Here is an 18,223-nt window from a genome sequence, read left to right on the forward strand (position 1 = left end):
GATTCGCTGGCCACAGCATGTACATTCTTTCTTTTCCGTTGCGGCCCTGCTCTCCTCAATGGGAGCGCCGACCGCAACTGAAAAGTGTGCTGCTAAGCCGCTCCATAACCAGCAGGTTTTGAAGCAACACTTTCCCGGCGGAAATCTTGCAGTTTTCCACTGCGGACAAACCGCGAGATTTCCGCCGGGAATACGCCATGTGAGAACCCAGCCTTACTCCACCCCTACATCGCGGATGAGTGAGGTGAGTCGCTAGCGGGCTCTGGCGCTCCTCCAGATGGATGTTGAAGTTAATCTGCGAATGCGAGACAAATGGGGTCCAGGCGGAGAAGGTCGGAAGTGAATTCAGAAAGTTTGGAAGCATATCCATAGTTCTTCCAAGCCATGAAAGGGGTAGAAGACCCACCAACTCCTACGATGCAGCGTGGCGAGTCGGAGATTAAAATGAGGCTTGTTTCATCCATGAGGGGTTCTTCTTCACATCCACGTTGGAGTTCCCAGAACATAATTGCGCTGTTTTTGTCCTGGATTCTAAGGCAAGTCAGGAACGGAGGTGCGAACACTGATGAGCCCCCACATACAGATGTAGCAGACTTTAACTTGACCTTCTCAGTGGCTTCTGTTGTGTGAAGTCAGTCTTTAAAGTTTAGTGCCAGTTTAAATGTCACCTATAGATATATAGTAATAAGGCAGCAGAAGGGGTTAACACTGAAATTCAGGCCGCTCAAAGGAAGTCGCTTCGGAGACGTTTCTAAAAATTGCCTGAAATGGTAAAAGCTAAAGCAGGAAGTCCCGGCGCAGCGAGAGTGGCGTCGCCTCCTGATGTAACTTGTTCTACAAAGCACTTATGTAATATCGGGAAGTTCAGACACTCGCGGGAACTTTATTAGGCATCTTCTAAATCACATTAACCCTTTAAAGATCAGCGTGTGTTCTTTGTTGTTCGGTTTTTTGGGGGGGGGGGGGTTCGTCCCTAAGTTCTAACTTTTTTTTTTTTGTCTTTTTATGTTTTAGTGGCTCTTTTTTTTTTTTTTTTTTTTTTTTTTTTTTGTGATGCTTCACTGCTACTTTCTCTAACTTTGCAGGCGTAGGCCGCTCTCACACATGAATGCCGACTCTGCTCTAAAATCGTGGTACTGGTTGAGCACATGTCTTCCAGGCCCCATTGATTTCAGTGGGGGTGTTATTCCACAATTAACACGCTGTTCGAAACGTCACATTAATCGCTGTAAAAAGCGTCTCTGTGAGAGGCCTGATTCGCTTGTGGGTCGAGCTGGCTCTTTTTTATGCTACGATTTTGAGCTGCACCCAACTTTTTAATCACCTTTTATTGAAGGTTTTTTAGAAAATGTTATGTCCCATAAAAACCTGCAGTTTGTATATGGCTTTCTTACGGGTTCACCATGCAGGATAAATGTGATATTGTAATAGGTTGGACTCTTACAAGTGCGGCGATAGCAAATTTTTTTTCTTTTAATTGTTAAAATTATTTTTTTTAATAGGGGGGGGTTGAACTTTTTGATATTTAATACACTATTAGAAATGTCGTTAACCATTTTTTATGTCCCAGTAGCGGACTTGAACCTGCAATCACTTGTACCATATACTGCAATATTTCTGTATTGCATTATATGCTATAAGTATTGCCTATTGATGTGCAGCCCTACATGGAAGCACTGGCACGTCTTGTCAGGGGCGCGATGGGCCATCAGTAGATCATTGCATGCGTGTTTACGGCCGTTATCTTATGACTGAGAAACCAAATATAGTACAGCCTTCAGTTTCTGCATGGAGATCAGTAAAAATGATGACTGGATAGTAAAACCCATCCCCTCCTCTGTGGGGTGCCGGCCCTTGTAAACTCGTATCAAGCCAGCCCAGAGGAAATCCTAAACTGTCTAGGAGCAGCAACGCCATGCCACAGGGCCGAGGGCAAAAACACGATTGGAGGAGCAATTTATGTAGAAAAAAAAATGAACACCCCCCCCCCCCCCCTCTGCCCCCAGTAGTCGCAGTAATACTTCTCGCCATTCTTTCCCACATATTACGCCTGCATGGTCACTTCTGACTGTGTAGCATCTTGCAGTGGTCCTCTCCACTATCAGGGCTGGCAGCTATGCTACTCTGCTCTCTCTATCTCCGTTATTTTAGATTGCAGCAGGGGATTGCACCCTGTTTAGGAGGATACATTAGAATCCAGAATGGAAGGAAGCAGTAGGGTTTCTCCTTATTTTAGTTATCAAAGGTCATTTGTAGCCTGAGAATCAAGAATTTTGCAGCAATATACTGTATTTCCCAGAAAATAAGACCTACCCGATATAGAGCCCTTCCCTGATTTTCGGGGGAGGCTTGAAATATAAGCCTTCCCCTGAAAATAAGCCCTAGCTATACTACTTAGGGGGAGCACACACTCACCTAGCCGCCAGTGTTTGGGTCCTCGAGCTGGTCTCTGACGCAGCGGCGGGTTGCCACGTTAGCCTGACCAGGGATTCTATTCTTTGTGGTAGCAGCGTTTTTGAATTACCCGCCTCCTGCAAGCGAGTGCTGTGATTGGATCGAGCGCCAGCCAGTCAGAGCCGACGCTCGATCAGTCACAGCCATTCAGTGATTGGTTGGTTCTAGTCCTTCTGCGCTATGAGAGGACTATTTGTTATAGCCTAGCTCCACATCAGGGGTCCATCTGGGTGTGAGAGGACTATAAGTGGGTACTAGGATTGCATCTGTTATGGTTAGTCTAATTACCCTCAAACTAATAAGAGGTGGATGATTTACACTTTATTTTTGTTATTTTGAAGTCTGAAAAACCTAAGGCCGCCTGCAGACGGGCGGAAATCCCGCGGCGGGATTTCCGCCACCGAAAGCCTGCGTAGGAGTGCATTACAATACGCACTCCTATGCAGACGGCTGCGGTTTGGCCGCGCGAAATGTTGCGCGGCAAATAAACCGCCGCATGTCCTATTTCTGTGCGGGGCCCGCAGAGCCTCGCACAGAAACGTCACTCACCCGGCCGGCGGCTCCGGTCTGCCCATGCGCCGGCACATGAAAGAGCCGAGGCCGCATTCTCGCCGCCGGATCCGACCCGCCCGTCTGCAGGCGGCCTAAGTGTAAAGGCCCATTTAGATACAATGATTATCGTGCAAAATGCACTCAAAAGCCGTCTTTTGAGCGATAATCGTTGCATGTAACCACTGCCGTTTTCGTTAAGCAGTTGCTGATCGTTGTCTTTCAGCATGCTAAAAGACAGCCATGAGCCTTATCAGGCATACAGCTGATACTATTGTTTCAGCTGTATCCTGCTCTCTGAACACAGGCGGGGTATGAAGAGCACAGCGGTCCAGCTCTGTTCTTCATACACCGCACGGAGCGCACACTGTATACCAGCTGAGCACTCTGAACAGCCGGGGTATGAAGAGCACAGCGGTCCAGCTCTGTTCTGCATCCTCCGCTTGTCTGTATAACACCTGGGCGCTCCAAGCAGAGAACAGCTGGATGCAGAAGACAACCGGCCCTGCATGTCTTCTGCATCCCCCGCTCGGAGCGCGAAGTAATCGCTCAACGTTTGAGCGATCACCTTGCTCTGTAAATGCACACAAAGATAATTGCTCAAAAGACATCTTTTGAGCAATAATCGTTGTCTAAACCAGGCTTAACTCACATTGATACAGAAACTGTAGACTTGTCTGTCTGTCCGTCTTGGTAGTTCACAGCCCAAAGTTTTTATCGTATATACTAATAAAGAATTGTATGTTTTAGGGTACTTTCTTCTGTGAACGGTCTTGTCTAAGGAAAAGCGGTGCAGGAGACCCCCTAGAGCTGCTGATCGCCAATGATTGGGCTACCCAATCTGCACAATAGTTCCTGGCCACCAAAAACCAAGGCTGGCGTCACACGGGTGTATTTTCACGCATATCTATGCGCGCAATATGAAAGGCACAGACCTCATTGGGTTTGCATGCATGCATGTATTTTTCCTGCGCATTTCGGTTGCACAAGAAAAATGCAGCTTGTTCTCTTTTTCTCAATGGGGATGCGCAAATGCGTGCAGAATATGCTAGGAGATGCGTGAAATACTGTGTGATTGCACAGGAAAACAAATCTGAAACTCACTGAAATCCCTAGTTAGTCTATAATCAGGGCAGATTTGCCTTGCGTGCTGATGTTTCAGCGAAAAATCATAATTGCACAAAATTTTGTTTTCGTGCAAATGCACATCCGCCCGTGTGACACCGACCTGAGGGTATGTCCGCAGAGGACGGATATGCTGTGTATTTCCTGCAATGGAATTGCCTGCTTTTGTAATTATCAACAAGTGCATGAGATTGTAAGAAAGCTCGTCCACGTGGTGGAGGAATCCATGATCCTCCGCCGTGGCTTTCGGTCGCGGCGAAGGATCACTACTTCCCCAATGTGTTGCTAGGCGGTTTGAGATAAAAAGGCATCGCATCCTCGGGGAAATCGTATGTTTTCGAGCGTGATATCGGGCTGTGAATCACTACTTCCCCGTATCGCACTCACCCGTGTGAAGTTGGTCTTGCAACGCACAAATCTCACGCCATGTGAAACTGGCCTTGGTAAATACTTGCATTCCTCATGCGGTAACACCCAGTTGTCAATTTATTCCTAAACATCTAGAAGGAGTAACAAATTCTACAGTGCGGCGCTGTCAGAGATGCTCTAGAATTGTTTCATAGAGGGTACGAGTACGACCGGCATCACATGGCAGTATTTGCGCACAATACACAGCGAATAGAACCTATTGATTTCACTGGCTTTGTTCGCATGCGCAAATTTTCCTGCACGTTTCTGACGCACCAAAAAAAAAAAAAGCAGCATGCTCTATTTTCTTGCCCGCTTGCGCACCAAAGGTCCCTATAGAAGTCAATAGGGATGTGAAAATGCACACAAAATACGTTAAAATATGCGTGAAACACTGCATAATTGCGCAGGGTAAAGAACACCTCTAGGGCTTCAGCTAATCACTCCTATCAGTCGGGGCAGATTTTTTTGCCACATGTAAAATATGCCGATGCGCCCTCAAAAAAACATTGTTCCGCAAAAATGCTACGCTTATGTGCGCGCAAATACGCATATGCCCGTGTGACGATGGCCTTGGGGCTCATTCGCATCAGTGCCTTTAGGTTCCATCTTCCTGCTCCATTATGGAGCTGCAAAAATGGCAGCCGTAGCCTGAATGTAGCAGTCATAAGACGGAACCCAACGGCGCCATTGCCTATAACCGGTTCTGGACGCTTTCTGGCCGGGCTACTGGCATTTTACAAGACAAAATGGCGCAGCATGCTTTAATTAGTCACACAAAGTTTAATTCCATCCCAACAACTTTTATAGGAGGGATCGGCGCTGACAATGAGGGTATTTACAGCGAAGTCATCCACGTTGTGGAACCAATTCGCCGCCATGTGCGTGATACTTCAACAAAGGCGATCCGCAGTGGACTTGCAGTACGGGTTATAAATCCACGATAGAAAGCAGGACATCTTGATGCGTAATTTTGCAGTCATTCAGTCCCTGGAGAGAAGCCCCTAATGCGCGGAGGGGTAGCGGGGCGGGGCGCTGCTCGTCTTTATTACAACACTAATTATAGATTTAATTTGGACCACTAAAAAAAATTTTGCTTCCTAAATTTTTCATTTTCGGAGTTAATGACTGCTGGGTAATTTTTTTAAATTTATTTTTTAGCCTGCAGCACTGCTGATGAGAAGGATAGTGAGAGGTTTCTTCCTTTCCTTCGAGGGTCAGACCTGGCGCTGTCGCACTCCTCCTCGCTCCCCCCAAGTGGTTTCTTAGAGGGACCCGGTTGTGGCACCTGCTCACATGTGCTAAGAAAAGCCTGTGCGCCGGCCGGACACCATGTAGGGTAGGAGGGGTGGGGGAGCCAAGACGACTTGGGTTTCCTTGAGTGCAGAGGTGTCTTCAGTACGATTGGGGGAGATATTAACTCTTCGCTGTCAGAGACTTTTACAGCAGAGAGTCCCGACAGTTATTGGGGGGCTACAGGGGGCTTACTATATCTTGCTCTATGGAAACTACAGTAATCGGACCCCACAAACTGCCGTTATAGTTGATCAAATGATTGTGCCCAGCAGTTGTATTGGCTGATCTTCTAAAGGCTCCAAGCCGGAGCTCCAAGCTAGTATCGGGGCGGCTTTACACAAGCGTATACACAAAGACACTCTCCGCTACGTATCTGCGCCTTGCCAAGGTTTGAGGAGGACCATAATCGGGGTGTTGCACACGCACAGGGCCAGTTCACACGCACGTGGCACTCCTTTACGTGCTTACGAAATACGCACGCAGAACACGCTTATGAGAACGAACCCTTTGAAATACATTGGTTCCAGTCCGTGTGTTTACTGCGTACAGATTTTGCGTGCACATACACGCTCGTGTGAAGAAGCCCTTAGGGGGGATATCTCACGGACTTATTTGTAATACAGAAAAATCGGGTACACGGGGTCGTCGGCCAGGATCACAGCCGAAATCCAGCATTATGGTATAGAGCTGTAATCACAGTTCAGCAGGCTTCAGAGCAGAAATCCCCATTCCCTTGTACTTCAAGCTTTCTGCTGTAATTTGCATGCAATATAAACTCTACTTTTTACCGTAATCGGATGAAAGAGAAAACTGCCCCATCCCACATATAACGTAGGCTTTAACGCTAGAGGCACGTGGCTCTATATTGAATTGTACTGCCCGTGTAATTTCACAGCTTTTATAGGGACCCATGAATATCCAGGCGGACAGATTTGCTGCCGAAATTTCCGTACAGATTTACAGCAGTGATTGGGATATTGAAAATCCCGTCCACATAATGTGGAAATAGTTCACACAAAACTCGTGCCGAGCGCAACTCAATTCCACAGCGTGCAAAAAAGCATAGTTGTGTAAAAACCCTGCGCTCGTGCTCACACAAATATACATGTGAAGGGGCCGTATACAGCCAATGGGAAAGGGTGAGCCATTTCTCTTTAAATGAGCCAACGATATATCGGAAAGAGCTGGCGCTGACGTCATTCCTTCAAATGATCAACGGCTCGTCTTAAAGGAGCCTTACACTGTGCCAAATGATGGGCAGAGCCATAATAGTACACAGAGACATCAACTTTGCTCAGTAGGGTGTTGGAACGTTTGGGGTCCCGATGCTTTGGGCTGGAAAACCCCCATACTACTGTTGCAACTCGGAAGCAGTGGTTCCCCGGCTCACTACTTACACCATGTGTATGTTATTGGCTTGGTGGAAGTTCTCAATGGAACTCAATAACACCCTTGTTTGTTGGCTTATCTAAGACTTCACATTCGCATCGGAGGCTCTGGGGCGGATTTGGTGCAAAGTCCAGCATGTGGATGTGTGGCCCAATGCACCCTGTAATAGTCAACTGAGTCCATCAGGCGCTGTGTTTCATCATAGGACACGTCCATTTCTGTCTGGCACTTCCGTTTTCCTGTTCCCATGCCGAAGCAGAAAAACAGAATATTTGAGCGCGATTGTGAACGAAGCCCAAGTCAGATTATGGCGACAAGTTTGCTCAAGCTTGTATAATTAATCAAACTTTTGCCAGTGGATTTAAGAACCTAAAATAACTCAGCATTAATAATGGCAAATAAATAAACGAGGCGTGGGCTGGTTGCTTAGCAACTATAATGGGAATAATGTAATTGGTGATCATTCTTGCTGTGAAGAGCGATATGCAGCAATATTAGCTATTGTAAGAGATTGAATGCAGAATTATCTGCCCGGTGGTTCTATACATGTGATATCACACAAGTGTTCGACTTATTTGTCTTCACATTTCCACTCATGAGTAGAAATCGCCTTGTATGTTTAAAAGGGTTTTCACAAAACATCAAAGACCATACATGGTAAATATATGGCGCTTGGTTCTGGGATTTAATCCCGGCCAATAGCAGAAGTACGGCGCAGGATTAAAGCTGCTGCAATCAAGTAGGAGCAAGTCGGGTTCTCGGCTGTCAGACACAGCAGAGGACCCAGAGGAGAAGGGAGAAGCATTTAACTACTTCTGCCTTCTCCTTTAGAGGGTACATAGTGCTCAATGAGTGCTTTGTAGTGCAGAGAGAAAGGGGAAGTATTCCTTCCACTATTCAACCAGGCGATCATATGACCGCCAGATGCTCCCTGCCATAGCAGAGCTGCAGGGTCTTAGCAGACCCACATCAGTTCTGTTAACGACTATTGTCACTACAGGGGTGTATTTACTCTGTAACTGGGACTCCTATGGATGCTACAGTGGAAAAGTATAAAATAAAATGTAAAAAAGTGACAGACCCCCAGAAGCTCCAGAAATACATTTAAAAAAATTACAGAATAAAAATATATATACATAAAGAAAATGACCCGACGCCAACCATAACCGTTGCCATAGGTGCCCTGTAATCCCAAACTGTACAGAGTAGATGTCAAAATGTCCAAAACAAAATGGGGAACCAATTCTCGTACTTTATTTCAGCAGAAATATACTAATTTTAAAAATCTACAATAAATTTACCCCCAGTAAAACTAAACAGAAAAAAGTCAGTGAAAAAAAGATATATAAATAGGTGGAAAAAAGTGGCAAAAATAATTTTGTAAGCTGAAGTAAAAAAAAAAAATAGTGCAATAAAAGCACCATATGGGTAAAATCCCTAAGAAGTTTTTGGTCCTTTAGGGGTTAAAGGGTTTTCTGGCTAATACACTCCTTCTGTGTCAGAGGACGGGATCCTCTGAAGCTGGACTAATGGCATCCAATGAGATCCTTGATGTTTTAGTGATATTGACAGGCGATAACGGTGCCGCAGAGACCATCTGTCTTCACTGCAGTTGTGTAGAGCTCAGAAATCCTATATTAGATACAGAATTTGTTGTATTCTGGACTGATTGGCTTTTCTCCCCATTGATATGAATAGTTTCTGCTAACGACTTGGATGATTCACAAGTTATTGGTTACATTACAAACAATAATCTGCCTCATTAAACTGCGCCCAACATGTACAACAATGGAAACGGGAGGCGATTACTGCGCTGAAGCTATCTGCAAACAGTTATTACGCTTGTTAAATATTTCATAATGTCGTGTTTTGCTTTATTTGGCTTCACGACAAATGTTTTCACTCCTAATTTTGCTCGTTTTATGTCACTGCAGGTGCGTATTGCTGCAAAATTCATCACTCACGCACCCCCGGGGGAATTCAACGAGGTCTTTAACGGTAGGTAGAAGTAGGCACGGGTCATGCTCCGGTTGGCACTACATGGAATTTCTCTCAGTTTGAAGGTTAATATTTAATTCATGGCCAGCGCACCACCCCCTGAAGCCTCAGATGTGTTAACCAGTCAGGGCATCTAAGGCAATGTCTTCACTACAGAACGGTTCATCAGCACTAGAAATAGTGTAATAGCAATCAGCAGAAGACCTATTTATGTCCCTAAATCTATACTACTTAAAGGGGTATTCACATCTCCTCACTTCTTGGCTGGGATGAGAAATCCGCGATGGCTTACCTTATGGAAGCTGCCTTAAGGGCCATCTTAGCGGGACGATTATGGCGCAGAATTTGTTCAGATGAAAATATGCGCTAATCGTTACAGCGAAGTACAAGACATTGTTTACTTGTCACTTGTCGTCCCTTCAAACCAACGTAAAATCATCAGTGGTCCGCTCACTTGTCACTGCGTCTAAACGCTCCCCGCTCCTCATAGAATGAAGTGCTGGGTGAGATGTGAGCGATACTTAGCGGTGATCTGCAAGAGCGCTATTAACTAGCGGTGATGTCAGCTGCTTGTGCAGATCGCTTAGCCAACAGTCATCTCAGGTAAATGGGCATTGCTCCGTTTCCACAACTCCCATTTACTTCCATGGGAGTTACAGAAAGAACAAAAGGCTGTCGTCGTCAGCTATTTTTGTAACACTTGGCGAGGTGGTTGAGAAGCCAGCCAGTAAGTGCCAAGATGGAAATACCCCTTTAATTTGGTCAATTCGATAGGACTACTCGAGATACCAGAGTATTTCAAGTCTGTCTCCAGCAATGCCATTGATGTAAACTGGTAAAAAAGAGTGCATGCTCAACCACCGTTGTCCATACTTTGGGACATGCTGGGGCCCTCTTTTCCCAATGGATGGGGGTCCCAGTGGTTAGAACTCCACAGATCTGCAAGTTATCAAGTCTAGCAGTGGGGAGTAGGGACAATAGATGAGCTGCAATAGCAAGCAGGGCTACAGCTTCAAAGTTGACCCAAGCATATCACAGGTTCTTCTGAGCCCGTCATATAGTTAAGATTAGAAACAGCCAGAATGCTGCGACTAACGATATATTAGATTTTTCTTGTCAACATGCCAGACTAATCTGACAGTTATATAGCTTATGGCCATTTACACGGGACATCTGACAGCAGATGTTGGGGGAGATGAAGATCGGCATTTGGAATTCAACATATAATAGTCTTTTGTTTTTGGCTAGATAAAGCTCTGATTTTCAGTTCTTAATCGTTGGGCAGAGCCTACTGTTATGCTTGGTTCTACACAATGTATACAGAGAAAACTGAAGATTCTGCTCTTAACAAACGTGCAAGCATGCACATAACATCATCAATTCTGAGCAGTGGAGATGAGATTCCAGTAGCTGTAGCACAGTAAATCACTTACTATTAGCTGCATGCAGCTTCCGTGCAAATCTTTACTTCTGTCTTCATCCTCCCTTCTATAAGCTTAAATGAGCAGGATGAATCCTCACCTTCACTTCTTGGTCTCTTTTTCTCTCTGTTTAGTAGAGATGGATATCACTTGACTACAGGTAGTGGGCAAATTAGTAGTCAGCGCTTGGAAGGAAGTTTTAACACAAAAATGCCACTTTACCCCTTTCCAATCCACTGTCTGATGTCTTCAGACATTCTGATTGAAGGCTGTACAGCTCTGATGTCGGAAGACGTCCAGCAGGGTATTCTTACTGTATATTACTGGCCGCTCTGTTGTTGGGGCCTCTCCAGCATGTCCCACACTGCAGTACTGGCTCTAGCCAGCAGATGACGTCATTTTATAATGGCAGAAAGAGAAAACCCCTTAGAAAACCCTGAATCCAAAATTGGATTGCAAAGAGTTAAGTGAAGGGCGACCAAATAACTATGTATAAATACGTGAGGGGACAATACAAGGATCTCTCCCATGATCTGTTTAGACCCAGGACTGCGACGGTAACAAGAGGGCATCCGCTACGTCTAGAAGAAAGCAGGTTTCATCACCAACACAGAAGGGGTTCTTTACTGTAAGAGCAGTAAGACTGTGGAGCTCTCTGCCTGAGGATGTGGTGATGGCAAAATCCAATGAGGAGTTTAGGAGGGAACTAGACGTCTTTCTAGAGTGCTATGATATTACAGGATATAGACATTAGGTGACCAGCGGGTTTTTGATCCGGGTCTTACAGTCAGTTAGGAACTATCAGAGGTTGATCCAGGAATTATTCTGATTGCCATTATGGAGTCGGGAAGGAAATTTTCCACTGAAAGGGCTAATTGGCTTCCGCCTCATTGGGGTTCTTGCCTTCCTCTGGATCAACAAGGAGGCTGAAAGCAGGCTGAACTAGATGGACATTGTCTTCATTCAGCCTAACATACTATGTAAGTTATTTGCTCTTTTGCTACATATCACATAACCTATAATAACACAAGTTGCTCTAAACATTAGTGACCATTTAAAGGGTCTCTGAACTTTTTACACACTTCTGACATTGCCAGAAGTTTTGATCAGTGGGGGCCCGAGTACTAGGAGACCCCCCCCCCTCCCACCCGTATGATTGCTAAAGTGAATGGGCAACAATGTCAGAAGTTTATAAAAAGTTCAGTCCCTCTTTAAAGTAAAAGCTGACAGGCGCGTGGAAATGACTTTTTTTCCCATTTTTGTTTCAGATGTGCGGTTACTCCTCAACAATGACAATCTCCTCAGGGAGGGAGCAGCGCAGTAAGTCTTCATATTCATAATGTCTGTAAATCCAAAAAACAGGGATGTAAACTTGTTCTCCAAGGTGGATTCTTTTCAGGGGTGTTTTTCTTGCTGATGAAACTGCGAGTCAAACAGCTGATGCGGACTGTAGATGACTCTGTGCAGGACTCGACGTATGTTCATATGTGCAGGTTTTTTTATGCAGGTTTTTGTAGCCAAACTTGGCTGCGGATCACAAGAGAAGGCACAAAGACAAGTCCACTCCAAATTTTTTTATGTAGTTTTCGGAGCCAGAATAAACCCTGCGTGTGAACAACCCCTTACAGCCTTTTTTCTTTCTTTGCAGCTGTATAGTGAGAACAGTAACAGATTAAAATGTGCTCTTTTAGGATACAGGATACATTATTGGAGGATACAGTTGGGAAAAAAGGGAACCTTTTGGAATTACCATATATACTCGAGTATAAACCGACCGTTTTGGAATTACCATATATACTCGCGTATAAACCAACCGTTTTGGAATTACCATATATACTCGCCTATAAACCGACCCTTTTGGAATTACCGTATATACTCGAGTATAAGCCGAGGCACCTAATTTCACCACAAAAAACTGGGAAAACTTATTGACTCAAGTGTAAGCCTAGGGTGGGAAATACAGCCGCTACTGGTACTGCATACGCAGCGTTACTGCGTATGTATGGGAAATGCAGTAACACAGTGCATACACAACATAGGAGTAAAGAATCCCCTACCACAGCTGTGGAGAGCCCGGCAAATTTAAAATTCCTCTGTACCCAGCTGTCAAAGATAGCTGAGTGCAAGAAGATGTCACCAGGGACCGCCATATGCATTTCCTGGTCACATGATCACCATTATCCATGGAAACAGTGATCATGGAAAGTTAAGTGTAAAAAAAATTTTAAAAAGTTAGTTTCATCTCCCCTTACAGATTGTATCCGTGAGAGGATATAGAATTACATAACTAAGGTCCCCGGATTTGTCCCACAGTGGGATCTTTATCTGCGGACCTTCCTCCAACTTCAGCGCATGTGACCGTTAGCATAATAGCGGATACATGACCAAAGGTAGTCGAAAGCCTAGAGATGTCATGAGGAGCTGCGTGGATATCCGTGACATAGAGCCCATTGTGCTCCATAGCCGTGGATATACCTGCAGCCCATACACAACTACATTGTGTAAGCAACGGCGGGGGAAATATAAACAAGAAAAGGTGTACTGCGCATGATCACCTGTATGAGTACGGAGTTATGTGCAGTACATTACGGGGGCCTTCGCATGCCACTTACAGCTGTGTGAGACCGACATTTATTCAGACCGCTACCTGTAATCCGCAATTTACAAGAAGCCCCTCGAACGCTCATCTTCCTGCAGTTCCAGGAGCAGCTTGTTGAGCGCCTTCTGTGTGAGACCGCCGAACCTCCGCAAGCTTACGAAGCCTCACAGAGCGCCACTTTTTACACCCCATACCCGCCACTGAGGTCAAGAAATACCCCACAAAAAAGCATGGGAGGAGGAGGGATATCCGGTTTTATTGCCCCATGTGCCCATCCCAACTAGGCCCCCATAATTACCCCTGTCTTCAGACATACCACACAGTTTACATTATTACTTTTATCTAAGATTTAGGGAATGCCAAAAAATGGGGGAGGGGAAATTTTTAGGGAGTCCATTTTTTTCCCGCACAAGTGAGCAACGGGGCAATTCAATTCTGCCCTGAAATCCAGCGGGTGTTCCCTCCATTACAGGCCTAGCCATGTGTCCTGTAAGTAGATTGGGGCTACAATGGGTATGTTTCTGAACACGGGACAAACTGGTATACAATTTGGGGTGCAACTCTTCATTCATAAGTGTGATGTACAAAAAAAACCTGTTTTTAAAATGAACCAATTGCCACAAAACTGAAAATCTTCATTTTTTTTTTTTCTTCTGCTTTGCTTAGATTCATACAAAAACTGTGGAGTCGAAATACGCAATACAAGTATTGCGGAATTAGTTAATGGGTCTAGTTTTCAAAATGGGGCTATGTGCGGGGGTTCTCCATCGTTTTGGCCACTCAATGGCTGTACAAGTGGGAAATTGGGCCTGGAATTTATTCAGTTCTACCCTGAAATAAAATGGGTGTTCCCTTCATTATAGGCCTAGCCATGTGTCCTGTAAGTAGATTAGGGCCACAATGGGTATGTCTCTGAACACGGAACAAACAAGGGTATCTATTTTGGGGCGCAAGTCTTCATTTATATGTGTGCTGTACACTTTTTAAATTGGCACAGAAATGAAAATCGTAATTATTTCCTACTGCTTTGCTTACATTCCTTCAAAAACTGTAGGGTCAAAACACAGTACACCCCTAGATGAATTCGTTAAGGGGTCTAGTTTTCAAAATGGGGTCATTTGTGTTGGTTTTCTGTCGTTTTGGCCGCTCACGGGCTCTACAAGTGGGCAATGGGGCCTAAAACAACTTCCAAGTGAAATTTCTGTACTGAAAGCCACCAACTGCTCCTTTTGGTTTGGGCCCCGTTGTGCATCCAGACGTAGGATTATGGCCAGAATGGGTATATTTCTGAATACAGGACAAACGGATATCCATTTTGGGGTGTAAATTCTCCTTTTCATGTGCACAATAGAAAACTGCCTTTAAGATGACCTATTTGCAAAAATGTGAAGTTTTATTTTTTTCTCCCCTAAATTGCATTAACTCATGAAAAAAAAGCTGTGGGGTCAAAATACTCATGACCCACCCCCTCAGTGAATACATTAAGGGGTGTAGTTTTTAAATTGGGTCATTTGTGGGGGGTATCTAGCATTCTGACACCTATGAGCCTTTATAATCTTGGCTTAGTGTAGGAAAACAGTGTTTCTCGAAATGCGGAAAAGTAATGTTAAATTTGTACGTCTCCTAAATGGTTAAAAAACACGAAAGTTTTTCAAATGTGCATCCAGAATAAAGTAAACGGATGGAAATATATATCTTATCAAAATTTTGTACAGTATGTTTGCACATATTTGAGATATAGCAATTGAAAATGTGAAAAAATGACTTAATTTTGGCACTTTTAATAAATATACACAAATTCTATCGGACTATTTTTACCACCTAAATGAAGTACAACATGTGGTTAAAAATTATGACAGAATCAGTTAGATATGCAAAACCTTTACGGAGTCATTCTATGTTAAAGTGACGTGGTCATTAAACCGCAAACAGGCTTGGTCACTAAGGGGTAATCAACACTTTTTGCTAATTAGTTTTGGGAGAGGTCATTAATACAAAGGTTCATTTTTCTCCATGCACTGTGGAGGTTTACTTGATGCAGTCACCAAAAGACATGAAAGGTGCCGCAGTTTGTATTAGTTTAAAGTGTGTTTGTCTAAAATTCAGCTTCAGGACTGAACCATTCTGCCCCACAGATTCCCCTTTTCTGCTCCCCGAATGGATCAGAAAAGTGGAAATCCCAATGCAGATGTGAAAGCACCCTAGTATAAACTTACCAAATTCACTTAGAGCAATCAGCCATAAAGCCTTAAAGCCACCAGCAAGTGAAGTGAATGACGTTGGTTATCTTGTGACATTGGCTCCTGTCAAAAGATGAGAGATATTAGGCAGCAAGTCAACCATCAGCTGTTGGAAGAGGATGTGCCGAAAAATGGGCAAGTGTGTGAGGATTGATAGCTGGCCGATCCCATAAAAGAGCGACTAATTAAAATTCAGTGTGCGCAGAAGATGGCAATCCACTTATTAGCACATATAAAAGAATAAGACCGTTCTAAAAAGCATGAAGACCCACGTTTGTACATTAAATCCAGTCTTGCCCATCTGATTAAGGGTGAGGGCACCCCACAATAAAATATTACAACTTTGCAGGTGTACGAAGAGCCTCCCTAAACAGACTAGATATGAAACCAGTACATGATTATCATGGAAGTCAGTATAGTGGACTATAAAGCACTGAGACGTCTAATATAAGATGAAAAACCTGAATAAAGTAACCAGTATTTGTCAAAGGTATAGTGATGTTAGGGGGCCGATAAGCACCCCCGAAAAATGAGGGGAAAACCTCATACCTATCGTTACATTACAATCCTCATCAGGGATAACATACCTGTGACAGAGTTCGTTAAGTAGTAAATGCTAAGTGAGCGCACACCCAACTTGTATATCGTGGGGCAGAAGATGCGTCTACAGGAAAAAGGTCAGTGGAATGTAGAACACCGTGTATCACAGCTTGCTGTGTATGTGACCGCCTGACTGTAGACCAGTTGTACTAACCCCCATCAGAAGCACCTAGAATGGGCATGTGAGTATCCGAATTGGATAAAGCAACGGAGGGCGGCCTGATCTGACAGGTTTTACACCCTATCGATGGACAGTTTGTGTGTGTGTCACTTACCTGGAGAATAGATGGCAGCAGGAAGAAGGCAAGCCGGCGTAGTTTTCTGAGAAGTGTTCTGCCGGGAAACCCTGGATCCTGGTATCTTACTTTAAAACTGACTGTACCAAGACCAAGTGCACCCCTCTGTTACAGCAGTCTTCCATAATGACATTGAACTCTTTCCGCTACATATTGTGCAATGCCACGCTGCAAAATGTAAGGAACATGGCAGAGTTCAAGATGTTGGGTTGGCCTCCAAGTTTCTTCCAACTTTTAATCTGATCAAGCGTCTGCAGGATATTCTGACAAACCCATCTAGCTGTGGGAGCCCCACCTTGCAGGACAATAAGGGATTAGATCCCAAACCTGTCCACAAAATGGGAGAATAAATGTAGGATGGCTTGGAATCGCACACGCATTACGGTGGGACCGAGGGAGCTAGCTGAGTGCTGGTTTCATGATCAGTAACACTTATGCATAGCTATGTCCTCTGTAGGTAGTCCTCGGTGGACTTTGTTTGATTTTTCCATCTACTGGTAAAGTGCCGGCACTTCTCTAGTGGCCTTATAGTTTACAGTTTGGTTCTTAGAAGTAAATATATGAAACCCATTTATATTTTCCCACTTCTCTTTGCTTCCCAGTGCCTTTGCCCAGTACAACATGGATCAGTTTACCCCTGTGAAGATTGAAGGTTACGATGACCTGGTAAGAAGAGTTTTAGCTTTTTTTTAATTTCCTTTTTCAATTATCGGGCCCAAAAATTCCCCCGAACCACAGGTGGGCCGTGTAAAAGGCCAACGAGCAGTCAATGACCAAGCCAACGTTCAGGTTCGACTTAAAGGGGTTGTCCGGCCATAAACATTAGGTCTCATTACTTCTGTTTGCCCATTTCCATGCACTTTGTAATATACATTGTGCATGGAAAATGAAGCAAACAGAAGTTTTGGACTTACCTGAAGGGATGCCCCCCCCTGTGTTGCTCCTCCGTCGTCCCTGGTTACCACAAGAATCTTCTCCTCTTGTCAGGCCGCAGCAGCTCTTGTCGGTGCGGGAACGAGCCCCTTCTCATCCGCGCATGCGCAGTTCTTCTCTCTGCAGCTGGAACCGATATACGATCTTCTTGTGTGCAGGGGGGGGGGGGGGGATGGAAGAGCCTCAGAGCAGGAACTGAGCTCCCGCCCCCTCTCTGCCTCCTCTCTGCCCCTCTGCACTATTTGCAATAGGGAGAGCCGAGACGGGGGCGGGGCTAATTCTCGGACCTTAGACCCGCCCCCGTCCCGCCTCTCCTCATTGCCTCCTTTCCGCCCCTCTGCACTATTTTCAATGAGGAGAGGCGGGACGGGGGCGGGGCTAAGGTCCGAGAATTAGCCCCGCCCCCATCTCGGCTCTCCCTATTGCAAATAGTGCAGAGGGGCAGAGAGGGGGCGGGAGCTCAGTTCCTGCTCTGAGGCTCTTCCATCCTGCCCCCCTGCACACAAGAAGATCGTATATCGGTCCCGGCTGCAGAGAGAAGAACTGCGCATGCGCGGATGAGAAGGGACTCGTTCCCGCGCCGACAAGAGCTGCTGCGGCCTGACAAGAGGAGAAGATTCTTGTGGTAACCAGGGACGACGGAGGAGCAACACGGGGGGGGGGGGGTATCCCTTCAGGTAAGTCCAAAACTTCTGTTTGCTTCATTTTCCATGCACAATGTTTATTACAAAGTGCATGGAAATGGGCAAACAGAAGTAATGAGACCTAATGTTTATGGCCGGACAACTCCTTTAAGATGCTCGCTGATCGGCTGTGCCTCTCCCTTTACTAAGAGGGGGGGAGAGTATAGTCGGCCTATGGGGACAAACGATCATTTGGCCCCACAGGTCGATTCCTGGCTAATGTAAAGGAGAA

General features: G+C 45.1%; 1 protein-coding gene across 1 annotated transcript in view; it reads left to right on the forward strand.

The window, feature by feature from the left end:
- The window catches only part of CAPZA1 (capping actin protein of muscle Z-line subunit alpha 1), a 39,850-nt gene that overhangs the window by 8,997 nt on the left and 12,630 nt on the right, over positions 1 to 18,223 (forward strand). Inside the window, exons 2-4 of the mRNA XM_066600049.1 lie at positions 9,156 to 9,219; positions 11,909 to 11,960; positions 16,978 to 17,041. Coding sequence (XP_066456146.1) covers positions 9,156 to 9,219; positions 11,909 to 11,960; positions 16,978 to 17,041 — 180 coding nt within the window. The remainder of the gene's footprint in view (positions 1 to 9,155; positions 9,220 to 11,908; positions 11,961 to 16,977; positions 17,042 to 18,223) is intronic.

This window comes from Eleutherodactylus coqui, chromosome 4 (assembly GCF_035609145.1).
Source record: "Eleutherodactylus coqui strain aEleCoq1 chromosome 4, aEleCoq1.hap1, whole genome shotgun sequence".
Lineage (NCBI taxonomy): Eukaryota > Metazoa > Chordata > Amphibia > Anura > Eleutherodactylidae > Eleutherodactylus > Eleutherodactylus coqui.